The sequence below is a fragment of the Benincasa hispida genome, chromosome 1 (genome assembly GCF_009727055.1).
Source record: "Benincasa hispida cultivar B227 chromosome 1, ASM972705v1, whole genome shotgun sequence".
NCBI classification, from domain to species: Eukaryota; Viridiplantae; Streptophyta; class Magnoliopsida; order Cucurbitales; family Cucurbitaceae; genus Benincasa; species Benincasa hispida.
In genome coordinates this window covers 17436506-17451604 of record NC_052349.1, presented here as the reverse complement: position 1 = coordinate 17451604, position 15099 = coordinate 17436506, and the positions used below count along the sequence as shown (strand labels likewise).

The following is a 15099-nucleotide window of genomic DNA, read 5'->3' as shown; positions in this document are numbered from 1 at the left end:
GAATGGACTAGAACCAATGAGAAGATTGCTCGGAACAAAAGAAGAAGAAATGAACGGTCAAAATCCGAACGGTCCGATAACGAGCAAAAATGAACAACCAACAAAATAATAATAAACAGATTTAATAATACTTTTTTAAAAAAATTAAAAGGATAAGTAATAAAATTTTAGTTCTTTTTTCATGCAAGCGCAGTTACCCGAATCCACCCGTTCGATTAGACGAACGGTGGCAATGCCCACGTGTGGTGAAAGGATTATACTGCCACCATCAACACACTTTGGATTCTCAACTGGAATGCCTTGATATTTATATCCTTTAGGCAATTCTAAACCTATCCATGTGGGGACAAAACTTAACACTCTTCTTAACTTTTCCTCCGGACCTAACCCTAAAAGCCATTTCCAACCAGAAGTTTATCTAACTTCTTTGGCTCGTCCTCTCTCCTGCCAATCATGGAGGAATCTGACGTTGAGGATATTATCAAGCTCCTTAACAAAGAGTTGACTGTTCTCTCAGAAAACAACAATATTGTTGATGATATTAAAGAAACTGCACTTCAACTGGGGCATGTTTCTTTTGTTAAATGCTATAGAAAAATCAGTTTAGTGGTGCATTTTTTGGCGAGGGAAGGATTTTTTTTTTTTTTTTTTTTAAATATACTAATGTGTCGCTTGATTCTTCCTCTTTGGGAGAAGGTATCATTTTTTGGGCTCTTGATTTTCCCTCGTGAATTTCCTCTATTCTTGAAAATGATGTATTATGTAACTAAGTGGTTGTGGGTTTTGTTATAGTCTCTTATTTGTTAAAAAAAAATGAAGATATATTTTGGTTAAATGATGGGTGGAAATTTAATAAATTAAATGGTATAAATATCAATATCAATCTAAGTTGAGAGTCTAATTTCAATAAATTGAAAGTTTTCAATGAAAATTGATAATTTAGGCTTTGTTTGGTAATCTTTTTATTTTTAAGTCTATGTACACTACTTCCACTTCCAAAATTCTTCATTTGTTATCTATTTTTCACCAATAGTTTAAAAAACCAAGCCAAAATTTGATAACTAAAAAAACTAGCTTTCAAAATATTATTTTTATTTTTGAAATTTGACTAAGAATTCAACCATTGTACTTAAGAAAGATGCAGATCCTAAGAAATATGAATAAAATAGACTTAATTCTAAAAAAAAAAAACAAATAGTTAGGGAACAAAACCTTAATTAACTAGTTTGGAGATAAAAGAAAAATAATTTTGTTGTGTCTTTTTTAAATTCTTAATAAAGATGTTGCAAGGTATGGATATTAAATATTTGGGCAGAATTATTGATGCGTCTTCAGGTAACATTTCTTTTCTTATTTTTATGTTTATATTTCTCCTTTTAATAAAGAAAAATGGAGCAATGTTTGTATTTGTTTCATATTTTTTTTAACCAAATTTGTATTTTATTAAAACAAAAGGCATAAACATGCTTGGTTTGGTAACACGTGCTCGAGCGCACACAAGTCTTTGATGTTTTCAAAATTAACACATTAGAAAACTAGTTAGACATGTTTTCAATTTTAAGAATCTACTTAGGTACAATTAAAAGTTTAGACATTTTTTATATTACTTTAAACACAAATCTAAAAACTTAAAAACTAATTAAGGATTAAACAAAGTTTTAAAAAAGATCAATAAACAATTGAGAAGTTGTTGATTTGTGATTTTAGTGAATGACAATAAAATTTTGTAAGAATCCATTTATATTCAAAAGAAAAATATTACAAATCTGAATACGATAAATTCCAACTTTTTTCCTCCACTAAGGAGATAGAAGGAGGTGAACAAGAGAAGATGGTGAACTTGCTAAACAATTGCTCAAAAGATTTTACTGAGGTAAAGAATGCAATTGTCGAGATTTGGAATTTGGCGAGTCAGTTGGGTCCTATCTCCTTCTCGTTTTGTCCTCGTAAGTATAATAGGGTTGCTCACTATATAGCCCTTAATATTGTTGGTAAATTCTACTAGTTTTTGTGATTCTTTCATTTTGGAAGATGTTGGGTGTAGTCGGTCTTTCTATTTTCTGAGTTGGATCTTGGATATTATTTTTGGTGACTTATATCGGTTCTATTACTCTTTTGAAGTGAACTTTTATGAATGTCTTTAAAAAAGATTTTTTTATTATTATTATAAAATGAAAGAAAAAGGAGAAAAACACGTAATCCAATGGTAGTTGCCGTAGGTGGCCAGATTTTGACTAAAGAAAAGGTAATTAAAGTATTGTAAAATAAAAATCAGTTGATTTAGAGGATAAATCAAATATCCTTTTCAAATTTTAGAGTTTGCTCACAATTTTCAAAGCAATGTTACTTGCGAAACAATCCTTTGATTTTAATATAATTTTAAAAAAATGTTTCCATTTCCATCACATTTTTTTTAATTTTCTTTTTTCTATTTGTTCAGAAAAATAATTAAAAAAATAACGAACCACCAAGCATCAAAGAAGTGCTTCATCGTTGAAGATATTGTCAATCATTTTATGATTATCTCACTGACTATCATTTTAATAATATGAATATAATTTTAATTAATTTAGATTTTTTTAATTTGAGTTGGGCAATTGTTGGTTAAAAAAAAAAAATTAATTTGTATTGTCGTCTCTAGCTAAGATATGATTAAAGCTCATAACTTATTATTTATTTGTTTTTAGTAAATAATAGCAAGCTATAAATTAATAGTGATAAAGACGTTTAAACCAACGAAAAATGTAAATGAAAAGATATTTAACTCAATTTTTTTTTTTTGGAAAATTAATTTTATAGAATAAAATTCTAATTTCATCAAGATAAACGAAGAGATCCTCCAACGATGACATCTCCATTATGGAAGTTCTGGACAAATGAACAACTAAATCATTTCCTTAAATAGATTGGTATTGACTTTCATACAAGCGTTGCATGGTTGTCATCGATATATATGTTGTCAAAGCCTGATATAAAGATGAGCTAATAAGAAGTAAGCTTTTCTTTTTGGCTTCCTTTAAAATACACATGCCCCCAAGAGAACACAATCGGTCCCGTTTATCTTACAAACTTAATGTGATAGTTTTCCATCTAAGACTTTCTATAACACACGTTAAGTCATTACTAAGCATTCACTCGTTTATATAAATGTAATTTTATTTTTTTATTTATATTTTTTTAATGTTCATGAGCGTATGAGTCAATTTGTGCACACTTCAATTAATTCTTCTGAACAATCCGCTTCATCCTACAAATTAGGGTTGACTTTTTATTTTCACATTGGAATTTGACTTTTTAATAAATTAGATTCCAAGAAAATGCATAGGATATGATCCTCAACTTTTTTTTTTTTTCTTTTTCTTTTACTATATCCAAAAAAAGTTGCACTTCAAAACAATCAACATTTTTCAAATGGGTTTCCAAATGGGATATTCTCAAACCAAACTTAACCTTATCTTATTAGCTAAAGAAGCTGATGATCAAACTCTTTTTGTTAATTAAACCACTTCTTTCTAAATTTGATACCAAACTCAACACAAGTCCTACCTAATCTCATAAAATTTCATCTAAATAAAATATGAATTATCTAATTTTATGATGGATCTAGAGATATTGCCTTCAAAAAGCCACTTTTAATTATAGTTTATAGTACTGATATTTTCCCTATAGCTAGTTTGAAGAAATATGTATTTTAAATGTACTAAAAAATAAACAAATAAATTGTCAGGGGAAAATTTTACATATAACATGATTTATCAGATGTATAATATGTAGTAAAAATATATTATAATTAATAAAAAAAATAATAATTAAATACATCATTTAAAAAATATATTAAAGGTACCAAATAATGACACGAGGCAATTCTTAGACTCATATTTTAATAAGTTAGTCTCTAAACTTTTTGTTACTTAGTCTCTAAACTTTTTGTTGTAGTAACAATTTAAATTTCATACTTTAATTTATAATAAATTTTCAATTTTGTAACAATTTAGTTCATTTTGAACTTTAACATATATATATAAACAATTGAAATTGTCTTAAATTCATTGGACTGAAAATCATGTTTGTGTCAAGATGTTAGTAATTAGTTAGTACACATACTCGAAGTCAAACCATTAATTTGTCAAAATTAAATTCGATTTCATCCCTATATATATATATATATACACACATGAAAAACAAGGTATAATCCTTCCCTTGATAGGGGTTAATATTTTATTGTCCTCCAAGTTTTTGTTTCTTAATTTTTATTTGGTTATTAAGTTATCAAAATGTTCTACTTTTAGTCTTTAAATTTTGAGTTTAATTTCGATTTAATCTTTAAATTTCAAAATTAATATTATGATTTACTCTTAAATTTAAGTTTTGTTTCAATTTAGTGACTAGATTTCAAGATTTATTTTATAATTTTGATTTTTTACTAAGTACCTAATTTGATTAGTTATGAAGTGAAATTTAAATATTAATTCAATAGTCTTGAAACATAAGAAAACTTAGTTAATTATAATTTTTCAAGTTCTTTAATTCTTTTAAATTAATTTATAGAAATTAACATTAAACAATAAAAGTGAGTATTAGTAAAAGAAAATCGGTATTAAAAGTATAAGGCTCCGTTTGGGATTGCATTTGCAGTTATAGAAAGTTATTTTGTGAAAATCTTAACCACTTTTTTTTTTCTAAAAAAAAAAAATAACTAACTTGTGAAAGTTGATAGTAGTCGTTATTAAATTCGGCTCTAAGAATATGCTAAAGTTTTAATCATTTAAATATTATAATAATAATTGAAAATTTTTCATAGATAGAAAAAATGTTAAATTATTTACAGAAATAGCAAAAAAAAAAACATACTGATAGATACTAACTACTATCAGCATCTATGAATGATAAACTTCTATCAGTTTCTAACACGGATAAGTACTGATAGACTTCTATCCACCTTTATTAAATAAAATTAAAATTTTACTATTTTTTGTAAATAATTTTCTTTATTTTTCTATTTTTAAAAATCTCCATAATATTTTTCCATATTAATATATTTTTTCAAATATATTTTCAAATTTTAATTGATTCATTTTTAATAACAATTATTTTTCTTAAACTTTTATCAAATAATTTAAATTTAACAAAATTATCTTAAATTCAAATCATATAAATTTTTTTAAAAATATGTAATATAATAAATTATCAATTAGGAAAATTATTTCAAATTACAAAACTACTCAAAATATTTACAAATAATAACAAAATATCACAGTCTATTAGACCGCAATAGATCACGATAGACTACTATCTGCATCTATCCTGACAGATAGATAGACACATATACTAATTTATCGCAATTTATTGCAATCTATGACAGATAGACTTTTAAATTTTACTATTATTTGTAATTTGTAAACAACCCCATCAATTAATTATCGATGTGAAAATGATTAAAATAATAAGTTTACTTTGATTCATATAATTAAACTCCACCAATTTAATATTAATTTATTTAACAACGTAACTAGTTTTTCTAATTTTAAATAAAATTTATCAAATACTATTTTACTTCCTTCCATAACTGTTTTTTAAGAAAGAAATGCTAACCGCAACGATTTTAAAAGCTACCGTTATCCTAAACGAAACCTAAATCTTGAAACGTATAAATCAAATTGAAAAAAAAAAAAATCCAAATTTAAGGATAAAACGATTACATTTTGAAACCTATAAACTAAATCTAAAACTTTTAAATAAAAAGAAAATACAATTTTCTTGGACACGAACTAACATTTTAATGCAAAAATATCCCTCCAACGAGGCACAAAATCTCTCCTTTTTTTCTCTCTCTGTATGGGCTTTCACCCAAAAAAAAAAAAAAAAAAAAAATTAAAAAGAAAAAAGAAAAAATCCAAACAAATCTCACCAACAACATATAATTAATTACAAAAAAAAAAAAAAAAAAAAAAAAGGATATAAGAAATTTCCTCGTTTCATACACGAAATTTTACAAATTTGAACAAAAGAATATAATTATCCATATTCACATTTTAGTTGACGTGCAGGAAACTCCAACCAAATTAAAAAATTATTAATCCATTTCTTAATCCGTAATTAACTATATATAATACACCCCAGTTTCCCTCTCTTTCGTAAATACATCCATTTTTCTTTCCTTCTTTCTTTCTGAAACTAATTTAATTCTCTTTATCCACTTTTTTCCTTCCCATAATGGCCTCAGCCGAGCCTGAGTCTGCCAAGGCCGCGCCGCCACCTCCGCCGCCCTCAACCGCTGCTAGTGGTGGAGCGAACTTGTTTCTAGCCAGTGTAGGGCTGAGATTAGTGGTTTTTGCGGCGGCGGTGTCGAGTGTGGTGGTCATGGTCAATAGTAAACAGACCGTCGTCAATAAACTCCGGGGCGTCCCGCCGGGCATCCCTGTCCAGGCCAAGTTCGACCATTCCCCTGCTTTCATGTGAGTTTTTTTTTTTTTCTCCTCTCTTTCGAAACTTTTCCTTTTTTGGTTGAAATATATTTTTTTCTTGTTAAAAAATATTTTGGTCTAAACTTTCAAATGAACTTAAATTGATAGGGATTTAATTAGTCTCTACTCTAAACAATTTCATCAAAATTATGTTGTAATTTTTACAGCATAGTAAGTTAATCTTCATAATTTAAAAGTTAATTTGATTCTCAATTAATTTATCATTCTACACCTACACAAAATTTTATTAAATCATATTTATATTCTCCAGGATGGAAACTAATAGTTGTCTAATTGTAAAATAAATGAACTAAATTTATATTATTAAATCGTTACCCATTAAAATTTCGGAATTAAATTACTAAAATAAAAGTGTTTTTAACTTTAAAATATTGAAAGTATATAAATTTAATATAATATTTATCCTTTTTGTTTGGAGGGATTAAAAAATCTGATATTCCTAGAAGCACCTACTAATTTTAGTACTTAAATTATTTGTTAATGTGAACATAACTTAATTGGTATAAAGTCTTTAGTTTCAACTCATTTTTATTGTACTAAAAAAACTATATAAATTCTTTAAATAGGTAATTTATATGCTATATATATAGATTGTTTACATGTATTTTACTTTTCCTATTTTCTAATCATTAAAATAAATTAGAAAAAAAATATCTTTTAAAAAGTGTTGTTTTCAAACATACGAGAATGAGTCAATTTCTTTATAAATCAGTGATGGACAATCTATCATAATAGACAACAACATTTTACTATATTTAAAAATATTTCTAATTATTTAACTATTATAAATATTTATCTCTTAAGAATATAGTTTTTAAAATAAAGATAAAATATGTTTCCATATTAACAGTTTGTAATAGTGTAGAATAATATTGGGATAATTGATTGTTTGCATGAAAGTTAAATTGAATAATATTATTGTTTGCAATTTGCATATACCTAATAATATAAAGAAAAACCCCCGAGAGAAGTTGTATGGTGACCAAAATAGTCCAAATTCAACTCTATTATCATAGACCTCTTTTTTTTTTTTTTTTTCCTTTTTTTAATTAATAATAAATTAAATCTAATAAATATTATTGGCATTTGTGGTCAATTATTTATTATCGATTTAAATACTACTTTGGTCTTTGTATTTTTTTTTATTTTGGTTTATTTTGGTATTTGGACTTTTAAAATGTTCATTTTGATCCCTATATTTTCAATCTTGGCTCATTTTTATTTTTGTATTCTCAAAAAATAACTATCGATCTCTTGAAAGTGAAGTAAAAATGGAAATGAATAGACCATAATGGTCACTTTTTAAAAATTCAACGACTAAAATGAACATTTTAAAAATACAAAAATCAAAATGAATTAAAGTTGAAGGTATAGATAACAAACTTAACATTTTGAAAGTATAGAATCAAAATGAACCAAAACAAAAAATATAAGGACTAAAGTAGTATTTAAACTTTTATTATTATTATTATTATTATTATTTTGGTGAGAAAATTCGAAGTAGCAAGCTTGATTTTTCATTTAATTGTTTATTTGGTCATTAGACTCATTATCATACATGCAAGTTTGTTCAACCTTCAACGTTTAATTCCTATTTACCTTTGTGGATTCTTATATATTAATTTTATATATTATAGTCAAACTGCGCATTTAAATATTTTTTCCTATTCAAATTTCGCATAAATGCATTTCCATTCTTTTGTTACTGATTTTTATAGATTAAACTATCATTTTGATTTATCTACTTTAGGTTTCGTATTACATTTAAATATTCAATTATATTTCTTTACTTTTCAATGCATCTTAAAAATATTTTGCATACTTAAAAAAAAAAAAAAATCATCCAAAATTAAATTTTATAAAAACTACTTACAATAATGATAACTTTTATACAACAATGTAAAACTGTTTTTTCAATTCAGAAAGAAAATAGTAAAAGAGGCTAATTTTATTTAATTTTTTTATTGTTTTTCTTATTCTTCTTCTTTTTTTAATTTTTTAAATATCAACAAGAGTGTGACTAATTTTAAATTTATTTAAAATATGAGAAATCAAATTAAACCTTTGGAAAATACAAGAATAAAAATATAACAAATCCCAGACTATTGGGATCAAAATTGCATTTTTAACATTTTTTAGATATTGCATTTTAACCATTCAACTCACGATTAAAAAGGAAGAAAACAATTCAGTGGAGTTAGACCATTCAATGAAATTTAAACATCAATTATTATTTTTTTATTTACTTTTTTTAGTTCAACAAGCATAAAAATTCAATCACTAAATTCTTATTTAAGGACATATATTTAAATAAATTGAATTAGATTCGACTAACATTCCACAAATCAATAGCTATTAAATTTTGTTAGTTTTAATTCGTTTGAAATATGTTGTCCAAATGAAAGTCTAAATTGGCATTATTTTTAGAGTTAATACAATATTTGAATGGATAAATTTGAATCTAAACCTTTTTATTGATAGATTGATTACTTTTCTTTAAATTGGTCATTTTTTAGTTCAATTAATAGGAAGGTTTATTTGATTTTTTTTTAGTTAATCTATTTAATTAAGTTGTTTAAATGTATTTTTTAAAAAATAAATCTGAAATTAAGGATGTGGAGTTAAATTTTACAGATACTTCGTAGCTGCATTATCGTTAGCGGCACTTTACAGTCTTGCTACTATCCTCACCTCCCTTTTTGTCATCACTAAACCCAATTGCTTAACCAAGGTCTTGCTTCATTTTGCTGTCTGGGATACGGTAATGTCTCTCTCCACTATTTGCCGTTAATTAATGGTGATTAAATTTAAACATTTAAAAATCAATATTTTAGACTAATTTTAACCCTCTTAATTTTTCTAATCTATACTTTTTCTACTATTTCTAGTTTTTTTTTTTTTCACTATATTTTAGACGCAATTTAAAACCTCTTTCAAATTGAAAAAACAAATATATTTTTTTAGATTTTTATGTCTGATTTTAATTTTGTTTGCTATGATTTTTAAGACATCTAGTATAATAAAAATCCAAGAAAATTACGTTTGCAATATAGTTCTTTAAAAAAAAAAAAAAAAAAAAATCCACCCTATGAGCTCTCTTTCATGTTACCTTCCAGCTAATTTAAAAATATATTAATAATGTGATATAAAATTGACATAAATAATATGCACATATTTCAATTACTTAAGATGTGAGCATGTCGTGTAAGCTCTAGTTCTGATAATTTCAGGCTAAGAAAATTTTCTTTTGCAATATATTGTATTATATATTTTTTATTTCTTACGACGTTTTTCTTTCTTTATGTTGATGATTGGAATCTCAACTCTACGTGTATTCAATTTTTTTAAAAAATAAAATAAAATACATAAAGCTAACATGATATCATTCGGAGAAATCTAAAAATATCACCAAAAACTTTTTGTTACAAGACATACATTGTTAAATAACAATAACCAAAAAAACAAAAATTAATAGGTACAATGAATATTTACAGGTTTAGTTTTTAAAAATTTAATGATTATCGAATGAATCAAATTCGAAATCTTATTTAAAAAAAAAAAAAGAAAGAAAAGAAAAGTCAATATTCAAATTTACGTTCTTATATTTAAACTGTGATACTAATAGAGTATTTGGGACAATGAAGGTTGTTATTATAGTCTTATGTTACCATAGTTTGGTTATAATAATTTATATTTTGGTGTAGATTATTTTAGTTTAGTTTATAATAGTAGGTATTTGAGGTATAAACTATTTTAGTTTGAGAATAAAATAGTAAATAACGTAGCAAAAAAAAATATGAATGTAAAATAGTAAAAACGGTAGCAAATAGTAAATACTAAAATATATGGGAATTTTGAAATAAGATTGACCATAGCTAATTAGATAATATAAAATAATATTTACGATAGTAAAAGATGGTAATTATAATTTGAGAATAGTTCTTACCAAATAAACCCTACAAAATTTCAAAAAAAATAAAAAATAATGAATTTTTTGGAAATTGTGTGCAGTTGATATTGGGGGTGGTAGCCTCGGCCACAGGGACTGCAGGTGGAGTCGCATACATAGGATTAAAGGGAAACTCGCACGTGCGATGGGACAAAGTGTGTTACGCCTTTGATAAATTCTGCCGTCACGTCGGCGGAGCTTTGGCGGCGTCCCTTTTTGCCTCCGTCGTGCTAGTGTTGCTCGTTTGGATCTCTATTATATCTCTCCACGCGCGAATTCGCAAGTAGATTCACGCTCCTCTTCTCAGGCCTTTATTACCGCGCCTGTTTGTTACTGCTTCAGGATTTTACTTGTAAATGTGTTGCTTTGTGGTCTCGCCGATTTCTAAATATATTCGTTCCCTAAAAAAAACAAATTTTAGATTTAAATTAATTTGTTGTTCATGATTGTTTTTAGGATTTGTGTTTTGTGTTGTTGAATTTGAAGTAGGATTTATATATTATTGTGTTGTACATGCCATTGTTGTGGATTTTTCGAACTCTATTTATTAATAATTCGAATTTGGTTAGTTCATTTTTGTAGTATGATAAATTATTATCGTTGAATGTTGAGGTATGTTCATGTTATTCAATTTGTTTAATTGTTATTATTGTTTTTTTTCAAGATGTGTGTAATTGCTTGCAGTTTCTTTATTTTTTATTTTAATTTATTGTAGACAAAGATTCAAAAATTAAAAAGTCAAATTAGCCTTAAAGTTAATTAAAAATGATTATCCTAAAAAAAAATTATTCTAACTTATTTTTCATTAGAAAAACAATAATTAAACATAAATGTATCGATATGAGGACGATCTTCAATTCAAACATCTAAAATATTGGTCTTCCTTACATGACATGTCAAACGATGAGTTGTACCTATATTAAAGTTTAGGAACTTATTTGATACAGACATAAAAGTTTAAACACTTTTGAGAGTTTATATGCTAAATAGATATAAGTATTAAAATTTTGTAGACTAAACTTCGAATTTAACATTTTAAAAATTTTTAACTTAATAAATCTCTAAACTTGAAAAAAAAAATTAACATGTCGTGCTTTCAAGTTATGTTTAACGAGTTTCATTTTCAAAATTATATAATAATTTAAACTAAGAAATAAAGGAGAAAATGCCTACATTTATGTGTTGCAATTTTTATTCTCTCTCTAATTTTAGCTAAGGTCGCCTTCTCAAGAAAAATTAAGTAGAAGTCTTCCAGAAACCTATGAATGTCAGCAAACTTCAGAACAACCCATGAACTCCAATGAATTTCATTAATGACATCAAATTAAACTCGGATTAATCCATACCATTTAACAAAATTTTCAAAACTTTGTTAAATAATAATAATAACAAAAAAAATAACAATTTTACCAACATGATCATAAATTAACTTACATGAATGGAGGTTATCAATTTTAAAGTCTGAAGTTTGATCCTCACTCTTCGGTCAAAAATAACCATTTTTTATATTATTTTGAATTTATTTTAAAATAATTTTTTTTAATAAATAATGACAAAAATAGGGTTGGAGGAAAAATATTTTTAAAAAATAGGTGTTTTGAAAAAGTATTTGACAGATTTAGGGTAGTGTCCGGTACATGCTTTTCATGTGGCATACTCGTGTACCGGGTACACGAATCCATTTAATCCAGTCAGCTGACCATGTCAGTTGACTAGTTGACCGGTCAAGCGAACATCGTGTACCCGGTACAACCAAGTTCGCTTATAATTTTTTTTTTTTTTTAAGTATAAAAATATCAGTGGCCGGTCAAGCGATTTTTTTTTATTGACCGGTCAAGCGAACTCGTGTACCCACACTTGTAATAGTATCAGTGGCCCTGCTATTTCCAACACTTCTGTAAATGATAAATCAAAATCTCATATTATTGGCCAGAATTATCATTTTATTTGGAAATAGCAGGCATAGCGGGGCCACCAATACTATTACAAGTGTGGCTTATAGTCGATTTTCAATCGTAGCACGACAAGCCCAACTACAGGCCCCAGATCATCGGCCATTTAGTGTCAAGTATTATTTTATTCATATATTTATTTTGTTACCATTTTATATAAGAATATAAATTAATTTTATTTTTTATAATTTTAGATGGAGTGGTGTATTAGCTGTCTCTGAACAGTTAGCAAATATGTTACTCGTGTACAGGAAAACATTCGACATGCTGACGCCCAATCAGGTAGTAAATATGTATATAAATGAATATTTAAAATTTTTTATATGTATACTTATTATTATTATTATTATTTTGTCAGGTTATTTGGACGCCATACTCACAGAGTTGGTCATCATTACTTGATTATTGTCGTGATGGTGAAGACATCTGGTTGACTGTTAGCCCTTTTATATGCTTCTATATAGTAGAGTGGCATCATCCAGATCGTGTGCTGAGACAGTTCGAGATGCGAAAATGATACCTTCGTTGTCCTATACACTCCCAAAACTATGCCAAATCGATTTAAGGGGTAAGCATGACCAAGACTGGCGTTGAATCCATGCGGAGTATTTATCCTACTGGCATGGACGACATGATCATTGTGCACAGGGAGAATTAACAGATGAGCCAGCTGTATCAAACGACTACTTTCCCTGGTACAATTCAATCACGAGGCGATTTATCTCACCAGACGGCGCTTACTATTACTGCATGGTAAGATATTTCAAATTAGACGTTTTCCATATATATAATATGAATATTGTTTAATATTTTTTTTTTTTATTTTACAGAATAATTTTATCGGCGAAGTTCAACAATATTCAATGCAGAACAACCTTCCAAAATTGGGTTCAATGTGTTAGCAAACATTAATGAACGTAGAAGTATTATTCAAAACAATACGACTTAATGTTGCTGACACCGATCGAAGAGGTATTTGTCGTAGACGAGCACGACAACGGGGTGAACCTAATTTAAAGGGACACGAAGACAACCCCCATGAGGAATAAGGGCCAGGGGGTCGTTTTTAAATCTCACATTGTATCATTTTCAAATTGCAAATCTCAAAAGAACTAATTGTAAATATTATTTAATATCAACATAGTCAAGAGTACAAATTTTATGTCCATTGAGTTATACTAATTTTAGTCTTGTTTGTCCAACACATAAATTAGAACATTTTTATTACAAATTTTCCATTCATGAATTTTAGTTTTGTAAGCCAAATATATTTTTGTGTTTTACTTAAACTATTAATTTGAAATAATAGAAATACAAAAGTATTCAAAACTCATCTCAAAGATTTGTACATTCAAATATTTACAAATTTCAAGCTTATAAATTATGCAAACCTTCTAAAACTCATTCTTCTAAATAATACAAACATAAATCATAAGAATCTAAGGGCTTCCCAATTCTAAAGTAATTTTTATACTTTAAATAAAAAAAAATTTATAAGCGAACTCGTGTACCGGGGACACGAGTTCGCTTGACCGGTCAACCAGTCAGCTGACTGAATTAAATGGACTCGTGTACTTGGTACATTAGTATGCTACATGAAAATTGTGTACCGGGTACACGATTTCACTACCCTAAATCTGTCAATATTTTTCCAAAATACCTATTTTTGAAAATATTTTCCCCAAACCCTATTTTTGTCATTATTTATTAAAAAAAATCTATTTTTCTAGAGTTCCATCAATTTATTCCAAAAAATATGTTTCATAATTCATTAAATGTTCAAGATGGTAAAATTTGAAGTAGTAAATATTGCAACATTTAACAAAGTATAAGAAATAATTTGATGGTCAATCCAAACATATCTAAGTGGACAAATGCATAAATTACTATTACTTAATTCAATCTTCACTATATAATTGTTGTTATAAAAAAAAACCATTCATATATACACACAATTACGTGAAATCAATAGAACGTTTAGGGTATAGATTATCCAAATATTATAATAACCATATCTTGCTACAGTAAATATTTTGTAGTCTCTAAAGGGACATTTGAGGCAATGAATTAGTTATTATAATTGAGTTATAATAGTCTGTATTTGAGTATAAATTATTTTAGTTTGGGTTATAATAGTATATGTTTGAAATGTAAACTATTTTAATTTGAGAAGAAAATAGCAAACACCGTAGCAATAAATAAAGAAAATGATAAATGCAAAATAGTAAAAACCATAGTAAATAGTAAATACCGTAGCGAATGAGGATTTTGAAATAGTGTTTATTGTAGCTAATTGGAGAATACAAAATAGTACTTATTATAGTAAGAGATGCTTATTATAGTCCTAGGATAGTTCTCACTCCAAACACACTCTAATTAACTGTAATTAACACTATTTCAAAATTCTCATTTGCTACAGTATTAACTATTAGCTACAATTTTCTAAACATAAATTATTATAATCCAACTATAATAACTTAAGAATTAGGATTATAATAATTATAGTTGGATTATAATAATTAGCTTTGTGTTACAAACGTCCCTAGAAGTTTTGACTTTTGAGTAGCTACTATATATAGTTCAACTATATAACTTGTAACTACGTGGAAATTCATACGGGTTAAAATTAATTTTATTTTTCTTTTATTTTAAAAAAAATACTTTTCTAAAAGAAAAATTACGTAGGAAATTTGATGCGTGCAAGAACTCGCCA

General features: G+C 26.5%; 1 protein-coding gene across 1 annotated transcript; it reads left to right on the top strand.

The window, feature by feature from the left end:
- The first annotated feature begins 6142 nt into the window (after positions 1 to 6142).
- Positions 6143 to 10967, top strand: LOC120092077 (CASP-like protein 1D1). The gene is made up of 3 exons (XM_039050281.1): positions 6143 to 6455; positions 9120 to 9246; positions 10497 to 10967. Exons 1-3 carry the CDS (start codon positions 6214 to 6216, stop codon positions 10719 to 10721), a joined length of 594 nt encoding a protein of 197 aa, XP_038906209.1. The 5' UTR covers positions 6143 to 6213; the 3' UTR covers positions 10722 to 10967.
- The last annotated feature ends 4132 nt before the right edge of the window (positions 10968 to 15099 follow it).

What these genes read in the sequence shown, in the direction of transcription:
- LOC120092077 (XM_039050281.1), top strand. Translation starts at nt 6,214, where the DNA reads ATGGCCTCAGCCGAGCCTGAGTCTGCCAAGGCCGCGCCGCCACCTCCG. An exon ending in GACCATTCCCCTGCTTTCAT is followed by an intron (nt 6,456 to 9,119) that starts GTGAGTTTTTTT and finishes TAAATTTTACAG; the next exon opens with ATACTTCGTAGCTGCATTAT. An exon ending in ATTTTGCTGTCTGGGATACG is followed by an intron (nt 9,247 to 10,496) that starts GTAATGTCTCTC and finishes AATTGTGTGCAG; the next exon opens with TTGATATTGGGGGTGGTAGC.